Here is a 19,632-nt window from a genome sequence, read left to right on the forward strand (position 1 = left end):
TCTTTTTACACAACTTTCAGTGCTTCTGCTGCTGCTGCTCTGAACTTGGCAGGGAAAGTGGAACAGTAGGAAAGAAAGGCTTCCATAGTGGATCAAAGAACACAACTGCCCCTGGAAGCCTTTCCTAGATAAATTACAGCCTATGGGGAAGATAAGACTCTGGAGAAGATCAGTAACCATTTGAGAAGTAGCTTCTTCACGTGACTGCAGGTTGGACAAGTCAATATTTGCTTTCTCTACCTTCTGATTGAGTGTAACAACACTGGGGTGTTTTGTTGTCCATGGAATTCAGATGGGAATCAAAATAGGATCTCAATTCCTTAAATGTCTCCCTCTCTGGAAAAGAAATCCAGTACACCAGGATGAAAGAAATGAAAACTGCAACTTTACAAAAAGAATGCTACTTTTATTTTCAAATGCTGTAAAAAGCCTCATATAAATTTTTATAATGCTTCCATGTAACTTTCCCAACCACAACTAATGAAACAGTCTAGGAAAAATATAGCAGTTGCATTTTGACTCCAAGAACGAGCTACTGTGAGATCCCAACAGTAAAGGACAAGGTACAGTGTGTTACAACGCCTGTAATTGCTTGTGTTATTGAGAAAGTGAGAGCACTTCCTAAGCATTACCTGGGCTAGACTGCAGCATTCCCTGCTTGCTGGGCACAGGAGGAATGTCAGCCCTGGGGAAGGAGCTGACAGCAGAGCTGTGTGCTGTTCCTGGTGGCCATTCTTGGTGCCCCCGGCTGAACTCCCCCCAGGAGATGCCCTTATCCCAGACTGTCTCCAACGGCTCAGGTGGGGAACAATTGACCTATAAAAATAACACTTCTATAACTCTCCAGCAAGGCAAATTGAACAGTGCAAATGCAGTATGAACAAGATTTGATTTCTGAATGCTGGCGATTTTTTTTTAACTCCTTTTGCACATGAGACAACCTCTGCTGATGTCCTTAACCTAAGGCCACTCAGTCATACTGATTGGAGATGGAACGAAGTGCAAAAGCTCAGCTGCAGTTCCCAATCCAAGCTTCCTCCCCACTTTCAGGGAATTCCAATCCAGAATTTGGATTCAGGCTCTCCACTTCCATCGATGCACTCAAGTTTTCCCTGCTGGAATAGGTAAACATCCCAGCAAACCTCTGATAACAATTTGCATACACAATTTAGTGTTTTAACAAAAGTTTAACAAAACATACTTCCAGAAAATAAATTTTCACGTGATTGCAATCATCAAGCCATTTCAGGATCTTTGGTACTCCAAGAATAAGAAAAATAAATGGCACAGTGACAAACATTGCCAAAGGAAAACACACAACCATCCAAAGGATTCAGACAGAAATAACAAAATTAAAGATATGTTGCACTTTTTTTTTTTTGAAAGCCAGTGTAGATTAACAAGCTGTTCTCTTTAATCCAGTACAGTGTCACAGTTTCACCTTTCAAAAAAGCCCCCTATCATCCTAAAAGCAGTAGTTAATATTGTTTAACTTGACTTACTGATTAAAATAATGCTATGTTTATAAAAAAAGTTTTTAAAACTCAACTACCACAATACAGGAGTTTATGCTAGATAGGCTGCAAGCTGTTTCCTTATGGATATAACTCCTATGTAAGCACTGATATGATTAATCATCTGCAGTTTTAAATTAGTATTATCATTAGTGTTGCAAGTAGAAGGGTTGAGCTTTTTCCCGTGTTTGTAAACCAGTATGTACAGACATAGTTGTTTAATAGATAGCTTTAAATTAATTGTGTATTTCTTTGTCCTCCCCTAAGCCTCACAGGAAAAAAAAAATCACCAGTATCACTGAGCGTTTGCAGTTTCCATGAAACTGAGCTTGTCTCAACAAGTTTGAGCAAAGACTTCTTTGCAGGTCATGTTAATGGGGTTACTGTGCTCTTCTGAAAGGTGGTGGTTGCAGGAATTCCAATTCCAGTGCACACGGTGCCCCATGGATGAAACTAAAACCAATGAAAAGTATTTTGAATAGCAGTGTCCTTTGGGGCCAAATTTTCATCTCAGGATTTTTTTTTTTCTGCCTGAGTTTCCCTGTTTTGAAGTCGAGGTCTTCAGAAAGGCATTTCCTCTGCAGAGAACGCTCAGGAGCTGTTGGGGCACTGGCAGAACGATGCCTGAAAGGCATATTTAAGTCAATTCTTATTTTTCTACAGCCTTTGGATGGCCACAGGTGGAGCCTCAGCACACTGACAAGGCTAAGAACAACACTGGAGAATTTTTAAGGACCTTGCCTCAACAGCAGTACAGGGATGTTAATTAGTGTAAGGTCTGGGAAGCAAATCTGGGAGATCAAGGAGTTGTTCCCACCTCAGTCAGCATTCAGGCAGAAGCTCAGCTTAGCTTTGCTCTAATACTGGATGGGCCTGAGGCAGTGGCTACTCCTCTATTCTGAGGAGCTGAAGACTGAAACTGTGTGGTGTAAATGACAGATATTAGATGCTTCAAGGGAGACAAAACTGTGGAGGAAAGGCTGGATCAGGGATCCTGGCTGGATCAGGGAAGAATACCTGCTCATCACAGGCACTGATGCACAGAAATCTTGCTGGCAAATGGGCTCTTATGCAACAGATCAACATCCCAGTGTGTTTTTCAGAGCATACAAATAATTCAGAACAGCTGATACCACAGTGCCTAACAGCAATAAATATTTCTCTAATGGCTTCATAACAGTAGTTTCCATATTGCTAAAAAAGTCTGTCCAGTGGAATCTTTCCTGCTGTATGCCAAAACATCATATGCTCCACTGAGAAGGGGCTGCAGAGGCTTTAAGGTGCCTTTCACTGGTGTTCAGAGGAGGGAGACAGCAACAGTGACTCTGCTTGTTCAGCCACAGGGGAGTTGTTCAGTGCTGTATGTCTCTTTCGACCAGAAAATGACAGCAGAGATCTCTACTGTACTGTGACAGATTCAAAGCCCTGCAGATAAGCTGTAAGTACAGGCAGAGAAAGTCACCAGTAACCACATAATTGCAAACTGCTCAGGGAGTACAACTCGGTCTTGAACTGCTGCTAGGCTGATGAACAAAACCAGAGGCTGCACATGGAGGTATTTCTGCTTCTGTTTCCTTTGCCTGGGGAAAAGACACCTGGCTCAGCTGTCAGATTGTCACCATCCTGCAGACTGGCCACAAGAACATTTAGGTGGTCCCTGGAAATTGAGCTGCAGGCTCAGCTGTTCCCTTCTAATCCCACAGCCATGCCAAGTGGAGATCCTGGAAGAAAAAGAGCCCACTGGAGAACCTGAATCTAGTGGGACACTCAGTTTCCTCTATGTGAGCAGAGGCTACAATTCTGGAGAAGTTAGAGCAGGATCCCTTCTGCCTGCAGTTGCTCAGGGAAGAAAAAAAAAAGAAAAAGCACCAATCTGATCACTTCTCTAGAGCACATTTTGCACAGAGAGAAGAGAATGTTTGAATTATGAGCATCTCAAAGATGATCTGCTTTAGAGCAGAGGCAGGAATGCAGTCTTGAAGACTCTGCCATCTCCTCAAAACTTCCTATCAGAGTGTTTCCCTTCTGCTAAAAATATTGATACTTTTTATTCAGATTGCTTTTTTCTTCTGAAATTGCCAGCAGGCATCATCACCTCTAATAGCAATACTGCCAACTATTATTTTAAGCAGAAATACCACTACACAGATCACAGGGACTGCCTCACTGCCACACACTGTGGGAAAAGGGACAAAAGGGATGATGATAAAGGGCTGATAATGTCCTGCACTCAGGACAAGAGAGGGCACACAGGACACAAGGAGGCCCAGAGGACACTGCTATTTAAAATAATTCCATGTGCTACACTCATGGGGTATCTGCAGACCACAAATGGTCTGAGCAACTGCTCAGAGAGGTTTGCAAATGTGGACAGTTTTCTTTATACTGCATATCTAAACCCCACCAGCTGAGCAGTACAACACCAATGCTGCATCAAATGATATGTTTCCCTCCTGGGTAGATTAGATGGTTTACAGTACAAACAAAGCCACAGTACAGAGAGGCATAATTAACCATTATCCACACGTAGGCAGTGCAGGAAAAGCGATGCACATTCCTTTTATTCCAGTACCTTTGTATAATAAAGTTAACAAAAATATTCAAATATTAAAAAAAAAAAAAAGGAAAGGAAAAAAAAAAGCCAGCTGGCACTGCCAACTAATTCCTGTAGTAGTCTTAGAAATCCTAATCCTGTAGAATTTCCATGTGAAATCGATGCGCACCAGAGTTGATGTGTTGATAACTAATGCCAAGTGGGCCTGGTGATGCAGCTACCTGAGGTTTGTGTTTGCAATTTCCTTTGGGGGGTTGTGTTCTGTTTCACAACTTCCCAGCTTTCATGTAGGAAGGGATGGAGCCACGCTGGGTGAGCCCTTCAAACCTCTTGTAGGTGTAATTGAGGAAAACCCAGTCTTTGGATTTGTAGTCAGGTTCCGTCGTGTTTGGCACTAGAATTCAGAACACAAACAAACACACATTAAAAGAGTTAAAACCCAGGCTGCTTCTGAGAGGACTTTTCACACAGCTAAACAGCCCTGAACTCTTATTTCCTTAGTCAGCAGAAACTCCTGGAAGAAATCCTGCTTGTAATCAGGTCACTTGCCTTTTGTCAATGGTCTGAGTAATAATTTCAGCATAGAACTCTGAAGCAGAAAAAGGGGGGGGGTTGTTTTGCCTTTTTTTTTTTAATTACGTGTACATACTCTACCAGGTTTCCATACCTTGACAGAAGCCTCAAACACACCTGCAGGATACACAATTACAAACCTCATGACATTTCTGATGTTCTGATTTTTAGGTATCTACACGTACAGTACCATTTTCAGTGGGTCTGAAATGCCAAAATAATACAAATGTTCTTGGCATTATCCAAATATGGACATAGCCAGTTTTGGACTGGAGAAGGGTTGCTTTGCATTAAAAGGACAAACTTCCTCACCATTAAAGAAAAGCCATTTCAGGAAAAAAAAAAAAAAAAAAAAAAGCAACAGCTTTTGGATAATTCTTATGGCTGTTAGCACAGCTACACTTAGCAGACAGCAATTAATCATGTGCCAATCTTCAAGTAACTGAAAACAGTTTGACCTGGGATTATTTGTATGTCACAGAACCAAGTCTTTTACATACAAAAATTTTCTGTAACTTGTCAATAGAAATAAACAACTAAAAAAAACCCTGAAGTGATTTACAGAGCAACTTAGGTTCATCAAATACTGTGTTAAGCAATCAACTCTCTGAAAATTCTTACCCACAAATATCTCAACAGTTATGTTTGGCACAAACCTCAAAAGTCACTGAAGATGAAAAGCAAATCAGTGCATGATGTTTTACCAGAATCTGGTTAGACAGACTGCCTGGCAGAAAACTCCACTGTTTTCTGTACTCACTACCTGTGCAAACCATTTTTACCAAGAGTCTGGACTCTTAAAAATCTCTGGGCTTTGCAGCTATGAGAGATCACAGGTTAACACTTATATTTCAAAGAAAATATAGAGACTTGATCTACAGACTAACTTGATTGGGTCATTAGAAAAATTAATATAAACAACAACAAAGGCATCTGTGCAGTATTCTGGCACATCACAGATGGAGATTTGAAATTTACAATGGCAGTCTCACCTGGCTGTAAAATGTCTGATTCAGGAAATTCATCAAAGTTGGAAGTATCATCAATACTTTTGATTTCTATAGGGATTGCAGCTGGTCTTTCCCTGCAAATAAAAATACATGAAGAGAAGAGTGAATGTTGGGAAATGAGACAATAAGTTCCATTTTAACTTAGCTTTTTATACTTAAAGCTTCCCTTAATGCAGAGCACAAGGGTTCTACTGAGTGCATCACAGATGAATCTGACTCTCCTGTTTGCTGACACTATGGGGAGATTGCTTGGTTCCCTAACCCCATTGGTGTCTTCCTGGCAGGCTTAGGGCAAACATCATTTTCCCATTGAGAGAGCACTTATCTGCCACACAGCTATCACCCTGATCTTGTCACCAGCCACCACTGTGGTTACCCAGTTTCACAAACCCAGCTTAGCAGGACTGCACTAGCACCCAGAGCTTTACAATTCCAGTGTTCATCAGCCTGGACCTCATCCAAAACCTTTGGACTGTGGCTCCTCTTTGTGACATTCAGCATCTCTCTCCCAAACCAGGCTGGCTCTGCTTCAGCACCTCCACAATGAAGAAGCCCTTGAAGGAGTTTTAAGGTGGCTTTTCAAAGTGCCCAAGGAATCTGTGCCAGCAAAACATGCACACTGGGACACAGCACTGTGGGAAAGGCAGTGATTTACACCTGTAAACTCACCACAGCTCTAATTACTACACTTACAATTAAATCCACAGCCACCCTACAACAATTTCTTTCTGTTCTGGGCAGTCTGGAATAATCTGAGGTATCTCAAGTCAGTTAAACTCTGGCCATTTCTATGCATGTCAGCAAGGCCAGAAAACCTTCAGTGTCACCCCACTACTACAAGTAGCTACCTTTCAAAATGAAAGGTAAATTGGAAATAATTGTCCTTGACATCACACTACGTGAAATTCTTGCTTTCATGGCTTTTATTCTTCCTATAAAACATGTGTGTATATACATACCTGATATGTCCCCAGTCTACTCCTTCAAAAAATGGATGACTTTTTATTTCCTCTACTCCATTGCTACCAATTCTGTTTTCTGAGTCGATACAAAATCTGGAAAAGGGGAAAAAAACAAAGGGAATATTACAATAAATTCCAACAGAAGCAACAGTATCCAGTATCAATAATTTCATGAAGTTCTGTCAAATTGTTTCACCACTTGGGGTAACATCAAAGCAGCCCACTGCATCTAGGAGAGAAGGGAAATAGTAGAAGCAGAACATTGCTAAATCCTGAAACAAAAAACTATGATGCCAATAACTGACACCTTTTCTAAACTGCTGCATGCCCATCTTCCAGGTCTGTGAAAAGTTGCTGCATATTCTGGTCCTGTAAAATCAGTTTGGAATGGAGGCTCAAATCCCTACCACTGAGAACTGCCCTCGCATGTTTTCAACTATTTAAACATCCCTGTTTCAAAGTCAAACTAAGAAGAATAGATATATTTAGTAAATCAGGACTACTCTCTGATGTCTTATTTTGGAATCCCAGTGAGCCAGCCCATTACAAACATGCCATGTCCCTGTTCTCGCCCTTCCCTCTCCTCAGAGGTGCAGCTGGTGCAAAGACCCAGGGCCTGTTTCTGATACAGCCTTTTGCATAACCTCAGCTCAGATCCCACAAGAAATTGTCAGTTTATGAGAAGCAGCCATGAAATAGCAGGAAGAAAATAGTGAAATTGGAGACAGAGGATTGGTGAGATGGGGACTGTTACCTGCTCCAGCAGGCCAGAAGGAAAAGCCTAAAATCCTAAAGAAGGAAAATAGGGAGGTGGAAAGCTCTCTGACAGCAACTCAGAGACCTCAGGGATTTGTTCCAGGGAGCAGCAGACGCTGATCCTTCTCCTCTGGACTGGAAAAGCCTTTCAAGTATCTCATCCAGGTGATGGGAATACCAACATTTGCCTAGGAGTTCATTAAATCCCATGCATCTTCTGCATATATAGCACAGCAGATTAGGCTATAAACTGTATCCAGTTATAAATTAAAGTTATTTTTCTTGTAGATGGGTGTCAGTGGAGAAGGAAACCTCCCTGTATTTATATTGCAGCCCAGCAGGCTGGGTGGTGCCAAGGACTAACAACAGACCTCAAACCTGTAACAACACTCAGCCACAGGATTTGCCAGGCTTTGTCTGAACTTGAGGTTGTTTTAATTTGGATTTATCTCTATCCATAACCCCTAAGCTTTATCTGCATCTCCCTTTAAGCTAAAACACACGTTGCCTAACTTGTCCAAGCTGTAATGGACAAAGTACCCAAAATGCCCAGGTGGTTGCTGTCCAACCTGTTTTGACCTCATTTTAATAGATTACCTATAATTAAGATGTTCTACCCCAATTTTAACCCTTCTCTTGTGGAGGCAAACTGATAAATTCAAGTAGTCATTGTATAGGTAGATGCATGAGCAAGACATGCAAATACACTGAAATCCCTAAAAATTCCCCAAACACAGCTAGGATGGAGGAGAAAGAAATCCTCAGCAGTAATGTTTTACTCTGTTCAGCAGAGAACTTGGGATGTTGACAAGGAAGGTTGAGCAGAACAGTAGAGAAATAGATACTGAAAATGCAATATTAACTGTTTGACACAGACTTATTCATGACAATTAGTGACAATTCAATTATTTGAGCTGTTAGTATCACTAGCTGGATGCAGGATAACTGCTTCTTGTTTTTGTAATGTTTTTGTAGGTTACTGGAGCACTGCTGGAACTAATTATAAATTCTAGTTTTGTGAAGTACATTCCCCTTTTTACCTGTAACAAAATTATATAAGGCTATAGCATTAGCTTTGAAAAGGAAAAAAATATCAAATCCAAAACCAATGTGCCCCCCAAACCCTGGGTAATTTCTGTTAAATGAGGTAATTTCTGTAAAATTTTACAAGAGGGTCATTTCTGCCCAACCGTGTCACCAAAACCTTCACAAAAACCTCAATGCAAACTAAAAACTGGGATTTTGAACAAAGTGAGTAAATCCAAAACATCCCAAGATTTCTGTTCAGTGCATTAAATGCTGGTGAGTGGTTATTTTCCTGCTGCCTCAGAGAAGAAAAAAATTTTGTGTTGATCACTTTATTTTTGGTCTCTGTTTCTCCTTATGGTACAAATCAAGATCATTCCAGCTTATTCCTTCATGGTAAATAAGTGGCAAAGAGAAAAAGACTTAAAAAATCAATCAGGGATGGTGACAGAAGAAACCAGCCTTTCCTCCAACATAAAGCTTCCTTTACACACAACAGGAATTTACCCTGATGGAAGATGACACTGGCTGGGCAAGAGGCCAGAATCGGGTTTTTCTTACTCACCTTAGAATCAAATCCTTTGCTTTCTCCGAAATGGGCACCTCTGGAGGAAATACCAACGTTTCTTTCCAGTTCATAACTTTCCTGTAAGTCTCTTGTGGCGTTTCTGAGCAGAAAGGTGGATACCCTGCACAAACAAAAAAAATTTAAACTTTTTCCAGGAGAGCAGTGACCTGAGCCTCTGCTTTTGTCACTGGGGCTCCCAAATATAACAAGTTTTAGCCAGAGGTTTTATCTTCTGAACAAATGGACCCTGTTACCTTTGAACAACTCTTAAGTTGGGGATTTTAACATACCTATTAGCATTTCATACATAATCACTCCCAAGGACCACCAGTCACACAGCTTGTTGTACCCAGTCTGCATAAACACTTCTGGAGCAATATAGTCTGGAGTTCCCACAGTAGAATATGCCTAGAAAAAAGGAATAATCTCTTTGAAAGAGAAATACTGTGGTTTTACACTTTACACTTTCCTGGGGATTTACATACAGGACCTTGTTGTTTGGGTGAGCAAGAATGCTTAATTTGAGAATTCACAGGAACTGAAGTCCCAAGAATATTATTCTTTTATATTAATAAATACAGAGAACCTCAAAAATAAATGGAAATAATCCTCTTTAATGTGATGAAATCATAGACTATTGCAACTGCAATATCAGAAGGTCATCTTAGCTTAAGTTTCAGGTAGCTGCATTACAAAAATACCCAAGAAGTTCTATTGTTGTGGTCTTTGTTTATTTTTAAAGACATAATCAGTGGTAGATTCCCAGGTGTGGCACTCATACACAAGCCATGTATTAGGAATTTCTCTTTACTGATGAAAAATCTTCCATGGGGCAGGAGGGAGAGAAAAAACCCAAAATCCAACAAAAAAATACCCTTAAAGAATAGAAAAGTCCCCCAAAAGCAGTTTTGCCAAAAAGTATTTTACATTAATTTGTCTGACCATAAAGAAACACTTTGTTTTATTGAACAGACCTCAGATATTTAGGACTGAACCAATGAAAAACTCAAAACATGGTTCCTTTCCTAACAGTGTTAATGCAAGTTGTCATTTTGGCCTTTTATTGTATCTGTGGGACTGTTCGTCACCACACAGTTCTGCCACATCAGCCTTTACTGGACTTGAGATAAATTCTTTTCAGGGATCTAATTCCAGGCTGGAATAAGGCTGTGAAATACAGCCCCATGAGGCAGCGTGGTGGCTGCAATGTAATCTCATTTTGTCCCATGAGGAAAGAAGAGACCACCCAAAAGCTTTTGGGGAATACTGCAGTAGATCACTTTTTAAAAAGGGTGTGGAAAAATTAAGAGTCCCAAAATTTGAGAGTTGAGGTTTTTTTGGTGAAAATCATGGGCAGGGATGGAAGTCTGAAAGGCCATGGCTGACAGACACTTTGCTTTGGTTCAGTTTATGCCACAAGTCCCCCCATTATTGACCACTCCTCACCACAAACCCAGACTGGAACACTCCAGCACCAACACTCTCCTACAGCCTTTCCACCACATTCCAATTCAGCAGAATGGGAATTCCCCAGAGCTTTCTGAAAAGGAATTCTGCAGCCACACATCTGCTTGTGACCGGGCTGCAGGAATCAGCCATGAGTCCGCACTGTCTACACCAGGCCAGTGCTGCAGAGAGCCCCAGACACAGCTTGGCCACGGGGCTGAGGACACCTGAGGGCTTGGACCAGATGCTCACAAGGCAAACAAAGGCACAGAGAAATGCAGGGTCTTGCTATTCCAACCTGAACCCCCTCCTGAGTTATTTGTGATTTTGGGAGCTTGTAGAGAGCCACATATCAGAGCCTTACAGGTTTTAAAAACCAGGAGCATTAGCACTGAGTTTTAATTTAACACTCCCTCTAACTAGTTTAAAAGCAAATCAAGAATTATATATTATTTAACTCACCAGCTGTCGCCTGTTCTTCTTCCATGTTTCTGCTTTCCTCTTTGAGTTCATATTCTGAAATGCTAATTTACAAAGCAGTTATTAAATAACAAGTGTATTTGTGGGAATTAAGAGAAAAAAGATTTATAGGGCTCCAGTTATTAAGTATCTTTTATATATATATCTATATATAAATCTTGTATATTTAGGACCCTAGTCTAGAAACAAATACTTAATTATAACTGAAAATGGGAACATGAAGATAACTACTGTCCAATGCACAGCTGAAACTCATGTAAGTAGGACACATCAGCAATTCTAAATTGGAACTTGTTAAAATTTTTAGATCAGCTTCTGAAAAGTTTCATGAGACTGTCACTAACTTCAGTCCTTTGGCACATGGAATCCATGTCCCTCCTGAAAGAGCCGTTCTGTAACTTCACTAACATAATGAAAAATACATTACAATATAGATACATTACATTATGTGTATTCATATCTGTGTATGAATATGCAAAAATACATGACCACTGCAGAAATCATCGTTTCTTGCCTGTGAAAGGCTCCCATGACCCAGGGAACAAGCATTTCCAGTTTTCCAATTAAATGCAATCAGCTTGCCCCATCTTGCTTATCCCAGCAGAAACACAGGTACAATGTACAGCTGCAGCTCAAAACCATTTACATGTTCAATTAGGACAGCTCATACTCACAGAAGTCACTTGGTGGGTTGTGTGTGAGGTTCCTGTAGAACTCTGTTCTGTGAGCTTTCTTTAAACCTGTGCAGAGCCCAAAATCAGACAGCTTTACATGTCCCTAAAAAAACATAATCAGAGAACACAAAACCGTTATTTAGATAGGTAGTGCTTGGGGGAAAAAAAGAGTTTTAATCACTGCACATGCCCTCTCAGGCCATGATGGACTGGCACAGGACAAGCAGGGAAGCAAAGACTGAACCTTGGTGTACTGGAAGGGTCTGTTTTCTCTCCAACAGGCTATGGCCTCCCAGGAATGGTCATATCTACAATTTCCCAACAGTTGAGGGCAGCTACTTTGCCTGGTTTTGTTTTGAACTGGATACCACTGTGACTGAGCAAGCCTCCAGGACCAAATTCCTTTCCTTTGTTTTGATAGTAACCTTGGCTTTCATCAGATTTCCAGATATCAGTGCTGATAGAACCCATCAAACCTGACAGACCTGTGCATGCTGGGATAATGCCTGGCCTCTGTGATCTTAAAGATCTTCTCCAACCTGTATAATTCCATGATTTGGTGATGCTGACTGGGTGCATTTCATGGCCAGAATGGTCAGTCTAACTGAAGGAGTTTCCACAGGTGAGTGGGTGATGAAATAAATGTAACTGTAGGAACTGAACATTTAGAATTGTCTGAATTGTCCGCAGCTACTTCAAGATGCATGAAAGGAATGATGCATCTTTTAATGTGTATGAATATCAGCATCTGGTCACCCTGAGTGGGGCTTTTTCCTTCCAAAGCCTTGCCTTAAAATACTTAAAAGGCTTCCGAGTAAGATTTGGCTTTGTTTAAACATACTAGTGTTCTCCAGAGAAAATACATTTGCGTTCCCAGCCTTCCCTCCAGCCAGTTTAAATCTCTGGGGTGGCACTAGTGGCTCTCACTGCTCTGCAGCAGGATGTGCAGCCTGGGATCTTGGAAGCACCAGCAGTTGGTGAGCCCAGTACATGCCTTGGCATCCAGCAGGAGATTGTCTGGCTTGATGTCCCTGTGGATAAATCCCAACTGGTGAATGGCATCGATGGCCAACACTGTCTCAGAAATATAAAACTGGGTCTCCTCCTCTGATAAAGTGTCCTTCTTCATTAGTAAGGTCATCATGTCACCTCATCAAAGAGAAGAAAATACAGTTTAGAGATCAGAACATTTTAAATCACAAAACTGTAAGAAACGCCAGTAGAATCCAAATTTAACCTTGTAACTGGTCTTACAGTAACTAATCATAAAATTATTACTGCAAGGACCTACAAACCAAACTTACTTTTTTAGTTAAAAATCCTAAACAGGAATTTTAATTGAACGGCCCAGGAAAATACAGTGGATTTTTACACACGTTAAATTTATTGCACAAACTGTTTGAACAAGGGCTTTTCTTCTGGTTTGCTTTTACTGTTAACAGTCTCAATTGTAAAAAGCAGAAATTTCTATTAAAATAATTATTTAATTCAAGTCTTTTTAATATGCTTTCAATCTTTTTCCTTCCCATAAAAATCAAGAATGGTCACATGACTGGAACTTCATTTAAAAGAGTGCTAACATTTTTATTTTCACAAAATATACAGCATGTTTGTTTCTAATATTTTATAAAGCTCCCAACAAAAGCTAAGGAAGAAGTACCTGTATCACCTGATGCCACAGCACCCAGCTTACCTCCAGGTAAAAACTCCATGATCAGGTAAAGGTTTCTTTTATCCTGGAAGCTGTAAAACATTTTCACTACCCAGGCTCCATCTGCTTCAACCAAAATATCTCTTTCTGCTCTGATATGGGCCACCTAAAATTAAAAAAAAATTATTATTATTATTATCATTATTATTAAAGGGTAAATATTGAAATATTTCAACAAGGAACATCACATTACATTCCTAGCCCTACAGCACATTTTCATGACCTTTAGCAAAGGAACTATTTTTCTAGGTCTTTCCATACTCATATTTTCCATTATTTTTTACAAGATCCTAGGGTTTCTCTAGAAACACAAGGTACAGCTTGTTAAGCTGGCTCTGTTTGTTAGAAAGAACTGACAAAGCTGGTGGAAAAAGTACAAGCGAGTTCAGGAATATCTGACCTTGCTCAGGGTATTCCAGTTACAGCTAAAGTTTTGGAAAATACATGAACAGCTGCTACCCCATAATTTGCTGGAAATTAAGAATAATGGAAATAGGAGGAGGGGTATGTGTTTTCACTACAACATACCCTCATCCTGGAGGAAAAATTAAAGACATATGCATGGAAAAATATTTCTTGACAGCTGTAAGAAAAGCAGCAAATAGTCTTCTGCATCTGTTCCCTAGTTCTACTGGTGAGGAACATTTTCACATGAATCTTGTCACAGGGTTGCATGGGGCAAAGGTTCTCCCTCTGCAGGAGACCCTCCAGCCTGGATTTATCTGGCTTTATTTAGTCTCATTAGAAAGTACTTCTTTCCACCCTCAACTCCTCAATCCAGCTCCAAAATACAACAGGAAAACTTGGCCCAAAAATAGCCAGGATTTCTCCCAGTGCTACCAGGCTTGGGGGAAAAAAAAACACTATAAGATTTCTTTTTTTTTGAAGGCGTGTCCTCTGTTGCCTCTCCACAGAACAAGGCAGGCAATGAAAATTCCAGCAGATAAACACTGGCCAGGGAAGATCACTGTCTCAAACTGAATTTAGAGCATGAGCTCAGACTCCTTCCCACATCAGGTTCTGAAATGGGGGCAGCACCACACAAATCCTGGCTGCTCTGCACACCCTGCTTCTCCTCTGTTTCCCTAAATTCAGGGCATGGGCTGCAGGAGACAAAATAATCTGTGTCAGGAAAAAAAAGTACCACTACTGCAGAGAAATGATGTACAAATGATGGGTAAGGTTTGGACTAGTATGAAAAAAAGTTCTCTTTTGTCTCCTGAGACACCCACCCTTGATTTCTTTGCTTTGTGGTGCTAAAGTACTTGCTGTGTACTCACAGTGAATTGTTAGCTAAAAAGTAAAAGCAAAAACCAACCAAACTAACAAAATCAAAACAAATAAACCCCCAACAAGATTAACCGAGCTATAAAGCAAACCCAGGGAAGACAATGCTGATGAACAATGTGATTTCTGCTGGTTTTCTTTTTAAAAAAATCAAATACCTCAGTTTTTACTTTGGCACAGGATCATTTTTCCAGAAGTATTTTCCTTGAATTGCAGTTTTACAGATTCAGTACTATAAGCTCCGTGTTGATAAGGGGAGAAAAATAAAATCTTAGTCACTCTTCCAAATTAGTTGTAAAGAAAAAAATTTTTAAATGCAGTTGCATGACCTTATTTCCTAACTCCTGCTGCTTTTGTGCTGTGGTAGCAACAGCACAGACTCAGCCAGACCATTGTAAAGGCTTTGGAAGGTGGAAAACATTTTCTAGAAAGGGTAAGTTTGAAATTTAGGGGACTTAGAGATCACAAACCTGCTCTTTCTCCAGCATATCTGCTTTTCTCAGTATCTTCATTGCATAAATGTGACCTGTATCCTTCTTCTGAACAAGGCGGACCTTTACCAAGAGAGAGAACCCAGTCAGTCTTCTCTGCATCAGAAATCCACTGGAAGGCTCCCAGTTATCAGGTATGGAAAAGTTCTCTTGTTAAATATTTAAAAACACATTTAAATATGTTAAATACTGAAAAAGGAATTATTCTGCACCATATACAACACTAACACGAATGAGGTACAGTTTTTGTTTTAGGAAAAGTCAGAAGGCACACTGAAGAAGGCTACCTGAATTCCAGGTAGCTTGGACTGTGTAGGTTAAAATTCAGGAGAAATAACTGATGTGACACAGGGCAGAAAGGAGGTTTACCAAGAGGGGCTGTGCCACTGCAAATCCATACTTGCAGAGGGCCATGTGGGCAACATCAGTGTGGGAAACCATGGGAAACTAAGTGTCTTTCCAGAAGCCTTGGGAAATCAATGCATGTGATTAATCACCAGACTTATCACACTTGAAGAATGGCACAAATAGCTGCCATTCTGCAATAAAACAATTAATCAAATTGGCATTAGAATGTTTCACTACAGTGGTCAATCCCATTTTAATCTCCTGTTCAAGCAAGAATGATACAAACCTCCCCAAATGCTCCTCTTCCTATGACTTTCAAAGACTCAAAGTCATCCAAGCCGAGCCTGGTCCTCTTGAGCCGCAGGAACTCCGTTTCCTTGCGAGCATGCTGTGACCTGCGCAGCTTTTTCTGAGGACACAGGCACAAGAATCTGTCAGTCATTTGGCGGTAGAGAGTCAAGATATGCACCCTCCCTTCCTGGGAAGTTGTTCTCTGGAATCCCAACAGGAGAAAAACTTCTCTTTCTACATTTCTTTCAGGATTTCTCAAAGTATAATTCTTGAGAATGGTCTTTTCTGTAGAAGCCTCAGGCACAGTTTCCCACCTTTTTTTTGGTTGGTGGTGGTATTTTAATTTTATTACTTAGTTATTAAAAAAGAAAAATTATGAAGAAAAACTATCATACTGGTCCAAACAAAGTGTATCAGTCCCAAGGCCAAAGTTACTGCCTGAGGCACAGACTCTTCATTTTGGGCAGTATGAAGGACCAGTAAAAGCTGAAACTTGTATCCCAAGTGATGACAGGCAACAAGGAGCTTAGCAAGCAGCAGAGGCACTGGTTACAGAACTACAAAAAAATCCATTTGGTTTATGGCAGGCAAGCACTCAATTCTGAAAAAAAATCTGTCCAAATGCCACCATCTCTTTTGTCTGATGAAAATGTCACCAGGATTCACCCTGAGAGAAGATAAATGCTACACCCAAAGATGCTGAGATCTCAGACTCTGCTAAGGAGGTCCCTGGATCAGGCACCTGCCAGACTCTGTGCTGGGATTACAGCATCCTTTAAAGCCACAAGATGGCAATACACACCCACACTCATATTCCCACTTCTCAGGAGTTATAGCAGGCACAAAAATTCCAGAAGCACTGACACATTCTTCCTACTTATTTCCCAGCCTATCCTGAAGGCAGACATGGTGTAATGAACCTCAGAAAAGCAACTTATTGACCAAAGTTCTCAGAGGTGGCAACTAAATTGAGATCCCTCCTCATCTGTATCCAAAAGGAGCAAAGGTGCGATGGTTTATTGTTTAAATCAAGAAAAAAATGGTTCAGCATTTTGCTTTCTATCCACGGGCCATTTTTTTTTCTTGCCAAATATAACAGCTAACAATTTTAATCTTTGAAAAGCTTGCTAGCTACTTGCTGTAGCCATGTCTCATAAGAACTACAGGTTACATGAAAAGCCTTAGATAGCTATTGCAAGTGTCAGTCAAGCATAGTCCCAGCTCCCCTAACATAAACAGGTTATTAAAGGGATGACACTCACATACAAAATAAAACCTTCTGTCATGCTGGCTGATGTTTCTGTGAGCTCTTCAAATGCCTGTCTGAAGCAGTGGGACAAAAGCAAAGCAGTTTATAAGGTTACTTAGGCAGTATTTACCTCCTCATCTGCAAGGCCTTCCTCTTCCATAGCCACTTCCAGCTTCTTCTGCCTGCCAAGGAGAAAAACAGGGGATTGCACCTTTTATTATTTATTAAAACCAAACATAACACCACAGCAAGTCACCATCTTTGCTTCACATACTCTAAGTACTGAAGCATTTGCCTCAGATGGAAATTTGAAGGCAGACAGCCCCACTCCACCCAGTCACTCATTTGTGAACAAAGCTGAGGAAAATGTAGAATCATATTTAAGCACATGCTTATGTACTTGCAGAATCAGGCATTAAACATATATGAAAAAGTATGTTATTAGAGTGATTCTATCTTGTTGAATTAACGCTGTTTTTATCAATTAGGATTACAAACCAGAATAAAAATAGGGTTTTTTTCACCATTTCTATCTCAGCTCCATCTCCCACATGCCAGCCAGCTCCAGCTTCCATCCCCTCTGTGTGATGACCTCCCCGTTGGTCACACATCTGGTCCTGCTCCCCTTCTTCCCATGCCAACTAAACTCTCCCCCCGGATGCATCATCCTCTCCCCTGCAGTGTCCTGCCCAGGCCAGGGCTCACAGCTCCAAGTCTTCCACCAGTGCCATGCCAGGCTGGGAAGCTCTGAAAGGGGAGCAAAGCCTGGGAATAACCCCACAGATGTCAGGGGGTCAGCACATGACAATGTGGCTGCAGGACCCCTTTTTGTCCACCCACAGGATGCTCCTTTACAGCTGCCAGGGTGCAGCTTTCTGAAGGCTGGTTACTCCCTGCAGCAGACAAGAATTCAAAAGCTGCTGGTGCCTTTCTGCACTTTGGAAAATACAGTAGGATCCTCTAAATTACAGGCCCTTGATAGACAGTCTATTCTCCTAACTAGAAGCAACTCATTACATGGAATAATGACAAATATGATTAAGAGAGAAACCCTGCTGCTTGACTGAAAACCCTTCAATTAAAAACAGATTACCAGGGGAATGATAATTTCACACACTAATGACAATCCAACACAAGATTCATTATAGTCAAACACTGGGTGCTCTGACATCTAATTCAAGTGGCTCTTCACACCTCAGAAGCAGGACTGGGCACTGCTGGGAGAAGCTTAATGATGATGACCATCCCATACTCCCATGCAAGGAGTACCAGGCAGCACCACCCAAGCAGAATTTACAGACTGGGATTACATTATCCCCAAAAGTCTTCCTGCTCACCTGAGAGCCTCTCAAACCCTGCATCATCAACCCCTTATTTCTTTCCTGCCACTTATTTCCACACCTGCTCTTTGCCTCCTTTCCTTACCCCATCACACACCTCTCAGCCCTGTTCTCTATCCCCTACACACTCTCTCCTGCAGGGTTTGGGAGTCTTGGCATAAGCTCCATGGTGCAGGGCAGAAATAGACACCACAAGCTGCTGCCTTACCCCAAATCAATCTCCCACTCCTCAGCAGCTCTGCAGAGTTCATTCCCTGGGGCAGATGCAGAGGAATCAGAGGTCCCCAACCTCACACAGAAGAAACCTCACGTTACTGCAGAATTAACACCCTGCACAGAGCAGTTTCCACAAAATAACTGATGAGGAGGTGAATTGCACGAAAACATCAGAAATGGAGCTACTTGAGCACTCAGTGACTGGGATGTTCACAGGTCCCCGCAAAGACAGCCTGTGCCCTCTAGAAATTCACTCCCTACCACCACATACAGAAGAACTTCCCAGAGCTGTCCCATCCCTTGAACAAACAGCAAGAAAAGCTGCAGAGGGGTGAGAAAAAAACAGAGGCAGTACCTGGTTTCCCTCTCCTCATGCTGTATAATCAGGTTGCTGTAGAAGTTCTCCAGTGTGAGTTTGGCCACCGTCACTCTCTCCCGGGTGTGGTTACTCATGGGAAAGGATGTTGTAGTCCCTGCAGTCATCGCCATGGTAACATGTACTGAAACAGAGCAGGTCAAATCATTACTCACTTCAAAAAGAAAATTTAAAAAATATATATTCCTCTTTCCCACTCTCCATCTCCAAGTTCTTCGGCACTCCAGAATTCACAGTAAAGGCACCGTTTTTTAGATATAAGAAACTCGATTAAAAGCTGCCTTATAAAATTATCCCAAGATAGCAGGAGGGTGTGCTACCCACTCTCTAAAAAACAACAACATGTTGGCAAAACAAAGAGTGAATCATAGCAAAGAGCACTGCACGCTCCAGGCCGCTCACCCAGCTGTACTTGTCCATAAATAAGGAAAATGTCCCTCTGGCAGACCTGGATTCAGCCTGGGGGAGGAAAAAGGGTAGAAGAGAGAAGGATCAGACAGCTCCCAGAGCTGGACTTGTCACAACTCTGTGACAATTTCAGACTCCAAAAATTCTAGATGCTAAAAAAGAAGGATGGGATAAAATGAGATAGCAAATGGAAAAAAACCCTAACCCCTGTCCAGAGAAGTTATTTCAAGGATAAAGATAACCATTGAAGATATTTGAATTTTAAATCTGCTCCACAAAGTTCCACATGGCCAGGTGGTACTTATGGCTTAGGGCACATGGTCATTGGGCACCTAAAAACTGGAAGAAAGAA

The 19,632-nt window shown here is 41.2% G+C and overlaps 1 protein-coding gene across 2 annotated transcripts; it reads right to left on the bottom strand.

Moving 5' to 3' along the window:
- Positions 1 to 385: 385 nt before the first annotated feature.
- Positions 386 to 18,996, bottom strand: STK38L (serine/threonine kinase 38 like). 2 transcript variants are annotated; one of them, XM_038154097.1, is made up of 14 exons: positions 18,852 to 18,996; positions 17,071 to 17,122; positions 15,687 to 15,809; positions 15,032 to 15,115; positions 13,257 to 13,380; positions 12,558 to 12,712; positions 11,564 to 11,666; positions 10,872 to 10,933; positions 9,254 to 9,371; positions 8,961 to 9,084; positions 6,611 to 6,706; positions 5,634 to 5,725; positions 4,290 to 4,462; positions 386 to 816 (listed from the first exon to the last, which is right to left on the bottom strand). In XM_038154097.1, exons 1-13 carry the CDS (start codon positions 18,983 to 18,985, stop codon positions 4,335 to 4,337), a joined length of 1,395 nt encoding a protein of 464 aa, XP_038010025.1. In that variant the 5' UTR covers positions 18,986 to 18,996; the 3' UTR covers positions 386 to 816; positions 4,290 to 4,334. The 2 variants fall into 2 exon arrangements, with proteins under 2 accessions (XP_038010025.1, XP_038010024.1); XM_038154096.1 differs by having other exon boundaries at positions 386 to 4,462.
- Between the last annotated feature and the right edge of the window lie 636 nt (positions 18,997 to 19,632).

This window comes from Motacilla alba, chromosome 1A (genome assembly GCF_015832195.1).
Source record: "Motacilla alba alba isolate MOTALB_02 chromosome 1A, Motacilla_alba_V1.0_pri, whole genome shotgun sequence".
Classification (NCBI taxonomy): domain Eukaryota; kingdom Metazoa; phylum Chordata; class Aves; order Passeriformes; family Motacillidae; genus Motacilla; species Motacilla alba.